The sequence below is a fragment of the Acipenser ruthenus genome, chromosome 38 (genome assembly GCF_902713425.1).
Source record: "Acipenser ruthenus chromosome 38, fAciRut3.2 maternal haplotype, whole genome shotgun sequence".
Classification (NCBI taxonomy): Eukaryota; Metazoa; Chordata; class Actinopteri; order Acipenseriformes; family Acipenseridae; genus Acipenser; species Acipenser ruthenus.
The window spans coordinates 4,475,214-4,482,922 of NC_081226.1; the positions used below are offsets into that span (position 1 = coordinate 4,475,214).

Below are 7,709 nucleotides of genomic sequence, written 5' to 3' on the forward strand. Positions count from 1 at the left end.
CAGCACAGACAAGAGAAGTGATATAATTAAAAGAATCAAGTCCTGGAGAGCATGTTCCCTCTGGGTGAAGAAAAGGGGATCCTATGAACTACAGCAGGACGCATTGATAGGTAGCTAGAAAGAGAAGAATAAGGACAAATAATATGATTGAGTGCTTTAAATGTAAGGAATACAAGACCTGAGATTGAAGTTTGAGGTCTCCGATGCAGAGGATGGATCAAGGGACTGGTTTCAGGAAGTGATTTTGCCGCACAGAGGAGCTCACAGTAGCAGGAACGAACGTCTCTTCCAAAAGGACATCCTTGAATGTGGAGAAGCATCCCACTTGTAGAGTGCTGACGAGGGACTCCAGGACTCCTTTGTGATAGGCGGCTTGGAAGATGAAGGTTGGGAGCAGATCTTTGAATATTCCGCAGCAACATTTGTATACAAGGTAGTGACTTAAAAGGGAGAACATTATCTGCGAGTATTGAAGTGAGATTGTCGACCTGATCAGTAACGACATATCGTAGAGACATGATTGCATTGAGTAAGCAAGAGTAATCACTTCTATAGTAGAATTTTCAGTAGTCGACGTGATGGAGCATTATTGAACGGCGATTAACGAAAGTGATATCGTTAACCTGATCAGTAAAGGCGTATGTGAAGATCGACGCAGATTGCATTGAGTAAAGCAAAATGCTATAGTAGAATTTTCACTAGGTGATCTGACAAAGTATGATTGAGTACAGAATCTGATAGTAATTGATTTCGTACATGATGAGGTGCTTGCACAGTGGGTATGAAACCGGTACAGGGTCTTGTGTTGGAGAGTCGGAACGGGCCGCAGAGCGAGCCACACTCAGGGAGACCCACTCCATACTGACAGGCAGGAGAGCGATTAATTATTGTCATGGTAGATAGATTATCATGAATCCCGCACAAGCTTCAAAGTGAATTGAAATAAGAGGGCTGCTCCTACATCCATATGTAAAGCATACTGTGAAGCTGCAAGTAGTGTTTACTGTAGTATACGAGTGAGAGACGTGATTTGCCTTGAGGAATAATGCAAATGACAAAACTGAAATGCCCCAGTCGTGAAGAGTTACCGTTTTGAAATCGCCTGTTGATCTGTAAGATTGGTGAGAGAGTTCATCTGGGTTAGAAGCATAAAGACAGACGGTTATCGTTTAGAGAAATCAAGCATAAAAGTTTCTGAGGCCGCAAAGCAGCTTTGTAAAATGTCTCTTTGTAACGTACTCTGATGCATCACTGAGTACAGGATCCTGTTCAGAAACATTTTGACCCCAGTCTCGTAATATATTTTCAATTCCCTACTGGTAAGTTCATAAACTGTAAGCCTGTATGTGGCTTTTTTCTAAAACTCAAATAGGAAAAAATAAAGCAGAGATTTTATAAATACTGTAGATGTTGGAATGAACTCCATACCATCCTATTATTTCAGAAAGGATTTTAAGTGAATCCAGTTTGATCCTGAGAAATTCAAAACAAGTATTGTTCATGGTAGATACAATGCGATGAGACGAGATATGTCCTGCCTTGAGAAATAATGCAAATGACGAATTTGAAATGCCCTGGGAGCGAAGAAGTTACAGTTTGAATTGTTCGTTGATCTGGAAGAATTGAGTGTGTGAGTGAGTGGATACATTCCAGTTTATCTGGGTAGAGGCAATGAAAACGGATGGTTGACATTTAGAGAAAGCAGGCATATGGAACAGAACGAGCATCACTGCACTAGCTGCATGTATGATGAAAACGGCACTGTGTGTTTGCTGGATGGTATTGTTTAACATTAACTTTGCTGCTTCGAATAATATTACATCTGATCTGAGGCGAGGGAGAGTGTCAACGACCTGTCGAGGTGGGTGATTTGGTAAAACATATTAAAACAACCCTGCCAGTGTAATACAAAATGAAGCATTGAAAATGCCTGCTGCACAACACAGCGCACGCACAGTGAAGCACAGCACAGCACCACACTGCTCTGCACAGTGCATCACAGGCACATGTCTCTGTTTATCCAGATTGTCCGCTCAAGAGGTTTGGCTACCCCATAGAAAAACATTGATGCATTCCTGACAGGGGAAGAGAGCTGTCTCTAAGGACTAAAGATAAAACAATTCCAGAAGAGTTAACTCTTTGAACAAGCGGAGAGCTGCAGACATAAATTACAAGGAATAAAGTAACAATATGACTACATTTGCGTTCTTACCTTCGCGAATTTGTGCATGGAGTTTCCTGGACCAAGGGATGGTCTGCGACAGAGTGACTGGACTGGTAATCGCTGGTCTAAACCGTTAACTGTTGAATGGAAGATCACAGCAGAATGCAGGATTGCAGCGCTGGAAAATGGATTTCGTGTTAGACGATTCCTGTCGAGACACCAGCCGGCAACCTTTTCCTGCCGAAACCTAGAGCTGGGTCTACCATTGGAGGTCAAATCCATAATGCGAAGGTAAGAAGAGAACAGCAACACAACCCCATAATGTGAGCGTACAAAACCAAACAGACGAAACGATACCAAACAAACGAACGATAAAGAGTGTGGATTAGATGGGGTATATATATGGTTTGATAATTACATATTTGATTAAGGGGCGGATTCGTCTTTCAGAAATACAACCAAGTGTCCAAAGATCAAATGGAAGAGCCTTTCTTAGCACTCCTTTAAAGGGGGTCAGTGATATTGTTGCTGGTGCTAATAAGAGGTAAGAGAATGGGTTTTAAAGATACCATGGGTAGCACTTATTCAAAAGGAGAGGGCTGAGATGATGTTAATAACGTTAAGAAAGATAAGAGGTAAGAGAATGGATTTTAAAGATGCCACGGTTCCTTTAAAGGCCTTCCTGTTTCTGTCTGTGGACTCTTTGAATCAAGATTCTCTTTTTTTTCTGTTTGACAGCTCAAACAGCAATGCTATAAAGACGCACTGAAAGCCCCAATCTATAAGGATGTTCCTGGTATAGACTGGCCTGACGTTGTGACGGACAGATTCCTGTGCACTGGAGGCACAGACCCAGTGATAGATGACGTGACCTGCAAAGGTACATTCCCACACTGAGAGAAGGGCCTTGACTTTTGTTGTTTTCTCTGATTTTGGTACAGTAATAAAACCACATCATGACTCTGTTGCGTTTACAGGTGATTCTGGGGGCTCCCTGTTTCTCGAGAAAAAAAGAAGAATGTTTCAGGTCAGTACAAGCAGGAATTTAATTTCAAACCCCAAATCAGAAGCCATAAATTTGGGATTCATATTTGATTCTGATTTATGTTTTGAGGTTCATGTTCGTAATGTCAACATATTCTCTTTTTATCATCTACGGAATATTGCTAAGATTAGATCTTGTCTTTCATTGCTTGAGAAGCTAATTCATGCTTTTGTCTCATCTAGACTCGATTACTGCAATGCTCTTTTTGCTGGGTTACCAGACCATGCCTTTTCATGGTTACAGTTTGTTCAAATGCAGCAGCGCAGGTGCTTAGCAAATAAAAAAGGAAAAGTCACCACATAACTCCCATGCTGGCTTCTCTACACTGGCTTCCAGTACAATTTAGAGTTGATTATAAAATCCTACTTCTGACTTACAAAATAGTTCATGGCCTGGCACCTGATCATCTAAAAGAACTCTTGTCCCTATATGTACGTAGACGTGCTTTAAGGTAGGCTGATTCTGGTCTCCTGTCCCTCCCAAAGATTAAGACAAAAAGGAAACGCGAAAGAGCTTTCAGTTACAATGCTCCCAGACTGTGTAATAAACTACTATCTGATATTAGAGATTGTAAGGTTATTTTTCTTCAGAAACAAGTTTCTTCTTCAAAATGAAAGTCCAGACACAAAATGCTTTCAAACGTAAAGAAACGTTGTTGTATGTTCCAGGATCACCCAGGTGAGACAGCTTGCAGGTCAGGTTAAATACATCCATATGTAGATATGTATTAATCCTAATCAGATAGACTACACTTAAGAGCTCGCTACAAAATATTCAGTGCAACTGACTGGGCAGCTGTAAAAAAGCACCTCATTATGTCTGCTTGTGATTGTGGGGGTTTCATGCCCCCCGATGTACCGGAGCTCATCATGCAGTCTGCTCTCTTTAAAACTAAGTTAAAAACAACATGCTTTGAATGCATTGTTTTCCTCTGTTTTCAGGTGGGAGTTATAAGCTGGGGGAACAAGAATCTTTGTGTTGGAGACAGGAGGCAGCCCACTGAGAAAGACTCCCGAGATTATCATATTAATCTCTTTGAGGTGCAGGACTTCTTGAGAGATAAACTGGGAACAAATGAACCAAAATACCTGAACTTCATCCAATAACCAGCATGTACTCAACTGTAAATTTTTCAGAGCTGTCTTCTGTATCTTCTGCACTTTTCATTGGCTTGCTAACAAACTGTTTTATAAGAAACATGTTAATAATAATAATAAACAAGGCCAAAGGAAACTCTGTGTTATTGACCATTCACTGCTTTACACCAGAAGAGACTCAATAAAACATGTCAGTGTTATGAAATCTTATCCAGTATGGGTCCGGTGAATGTAATATTGAAATACATTTCTTCATGTCTTTTTTGATAATGTCTGTTTTTGTTTTGTGAGGTAGTCTCAGTTCAGAGTTTGAGTCCAGTAGCATTGAGTTTACTGCGATTTCCATTTGTACTGCTTTTTTAAATAGATATATAACAGACCACATTTCTTGACCTAAATAAAAGTTGCACACATTATGGTAAACGTGTATTCGGTTTATATGCTGAGGGGTACAAATATAGTTTATAGTTTTCAGTTATGAAGCATAAAAAAGACAACTTTTTTAAATAAAAACACAGAATCTGTTTTATTCTTCTGAAGCAGATTTGTTAACCTTATTTACACGAGTAAAAAGCACAATTCTAATGCTGAGACTTTTAATACAACTCACAGTGGATTCTCATGGAAGCAAGGCGGGGGGAGGGGGGGGCGCTAATAAGAGCATTTTTTAAATCAACTCTGAACTCAATAGAGCTCTGAGAATCAACTATACCCCAGCATAACAATGACCTGTCCCTCTGAAATAACTGTACCCCAGCGTAAGAATGACCTGTCCCTCTGAAACAACTGTACCCCAGCGTAAGAATGACCTGTCCCTCTGAAAAAACTGTACCCCAGCCTAAGAATGACCTGTCCCTCTGAAACAACTGTACCCCAGCGTAAGAATGACCTGTCCCTCTGAAACAACTATACCCCAGCGTAACAGTGACCTGTCCCTCTGAAACAACTGTACCCCAGCTTAAGAATGACCTGTCCCTCAGAAACAACTGTACCTCAGCGTAACAGTGACCTGTCCCTCTGAAACAACTGTACCCCAGCGTAAGAATGACCTGTCCCTCTGAAACAACTGTACCCCAGCGTAACAGTGACCTGTCCCTCTGAAACAACTGTACCCCAGCATAACAGTGCCCTGTCCCTCTGAAACAACTGTACCCCAGCGTAACAGTGCCCTGTCCCTCTGAAACAACGGTACCCCAGCGTAACAGTGACCTGTCCCTCTGAAATAACTGTACCCCAGCGTAACAATGACCTGTCCCTCTGAAAAAACTGTACCCCAGTCTAAGAATGACCTGTCCCTCTGAAACAACTGTACCCCAGCCTAAGAATGACCTGTCCCTCTGAAACAACTATACCCCAGCGTAACAGTGACCTGTCCCTCTGAAACAACTATACCCCAGCGTAACAGTGACCTGTCCCTCTGAAACAACTGTACCCCAGCTTAAGAATGACCTGTCCCTCAGAAACAACTGTACCTCAGCGTAACAGTGACCTGTCCATCTGAAACAACTGTACCCCAGCGTAACAGTGACCTGTCCCTCTGTAACAACTGTACCCCAGCGTAACAGTGACCTGTCCCTCTGAAATAACTGTACCCCAGCCTAAGAATGACCTGTCCCTCTGAAACAACTGTACCCCAGCGTAACAGTGACCTGTCCCTCTGAAACAACTGTACCCTAGCGTAACAGTGACCTGTCCCTCTGAAACAACTGTACCCCAGCGTAAGAATGACCTGTCCCTCTGAATCAACTGTACCCCAACTGTAAAACCTGTCCGTTAAACTCACTTCTTCGCCCCTCTCTAGTACCTTGCCCGAGCTGACTTCGTGGCAAGTAACAGCTGCTATTGCTTCCAGCAATGGTACAATCAGTCCAGGTTTTTTTTACCCAGTGCCTGCTGGCCAAGGGTTAATCTGGCCTTGGATCACTTATAGCAAACCAGGTAAGTGTCCCATGTTCTTTGTTTAGTACAATCCACAAGGCTGTTCGATGAACGTTTTTGTGGTCCTTGTCCAGGTAAACAGGTACGTAATCCAATGTTGGTTTCTCCCTCTTAACTAGAACGATTGCAACCCTGTGTGGTCTTTGAGCACTCTCTGCTGGGGAACACCGGAATGCGCAGCCTACTGCTTGGTAGGTTCCTGTGTGATTCGTAATAAAACACACTTTCACAGTCCGTATGGTTTGCTTGTTCTTTCCCACTCCCACAGTCCATTTAAACAAACATTAATTTAAAATGTACAAAAAAACAAAACGCGTCTGAGTCTCTAATTCACAAACCCCAGACGATTAAAGCCATTTCACAGTCACCTCGACCGTAAGATAAAAATGGCGTTTATTTTAATTTCGTTGGTGGAACCAGCCTTCATTATAGTAACAGTCCAAGGAATTTAGGCTGTTGCTTAAACAAACAATAAAAAAGACCCATCCATAAATAACTAGCGTTTATATCAGCAGTGAGTGCATACACTAAACGTCCTGAAATAAACCCGAAATAAAGAGTCCCGTTTGTCATAAACAGAAACGCACACAGCAGGTAAGTATGCACAACACGCGACCACAGTCCTAGTATTCTTGTGGCTTCCTTGTGTTTGTTTTGTTTGTTTTTTTAACACAGGTGCAACCCAGAACGCTGCCTTTCTTTCCCAACAATACACAATTGAATCCCGTCAGTATGCGGCTTGGGTTACTCATGACAGGGTCTTTGTATGACGCATATACCAGCTCACTTCAGCTCAAACTGCAGACACGTTGCAGCTCCACCGCCAGACGAAACAAAGCTCTGCTCGCTGTATATTTGTATCTGTCCCTCCACACAGGTCCCGTGGGTGATGGACTCTGAAGTCTGTTCTGGTTATACTGAATACGGCAGCCCTATCGATCCCTGGTCTCACCGCTGCTATTTCTTTATGCTTTGCTCTACCAACACCACTCGGTAGCTCAAGCTTGTTATTATGACACAGCGCACTTCCAGCTGTTTTCTCCACCGTCTTGCTACACTGATTCTATGCACTCCTTCTAAACACACACCCCCCTTCACTTGTTCTGTCCGCTTTTTAAACCTGCATCAATTCCCGCGGGCCGATCACCTGAATCTACCTCTCAGGATTATGAGGATTGAAGTTTCTAACTCCTCCCATTTAACAGTGTACGTCGTTGTCTTCTACCAACAAACGTCGTTCTTGTCTTGAACTCAGGGGCCAGATACCAGAATCCCCACGTTCCTGATATCTTCCCCTAGTGTTCCAAACTGACCGTTTGTTACATTATATATATATATATATATATATATATATATATATATATATATATATATATATATATACACACATATATACACAGACACACACACATATGCAATAAGGCCCGGCTGGGCGTCTGTATCCTTGCATATACGGCGGACGCCT

General features: G+C 42.2%; 1 protein-coding gene across 1 annotated transcript in view; it reads left to right on the plus strand.

Moving 5' to 3' along the window:
• The window catches only part of LOC117434000 (complement factor B-like), a 43,268-nt gene extending 38,752 nt beyond the window's left edge, over positions 1-4,516 (plus strand). The window contains exons 16-18 of the mRNA XM_059008803.1: positions 2,903-3,044; positions 3,142-3,191; positions 4,151-4,516. Of these exons, the coding sequence (XP_058864786.1) occupies positions 2,903-3,044; positions 3,142-3,191; positions 4,151-4,315 (357 nt within the window). The 3' untranslated portion in view covers positions 4,316-4,516. The remainder of the gene's footprint in view (positions 1-2,902; positions 3,045-3,141; positions 3,192-4,150) is intronic.
• The last annotated feature ends 3,193 nt before the right edge of the window (positions 4,517-7,709 follow it).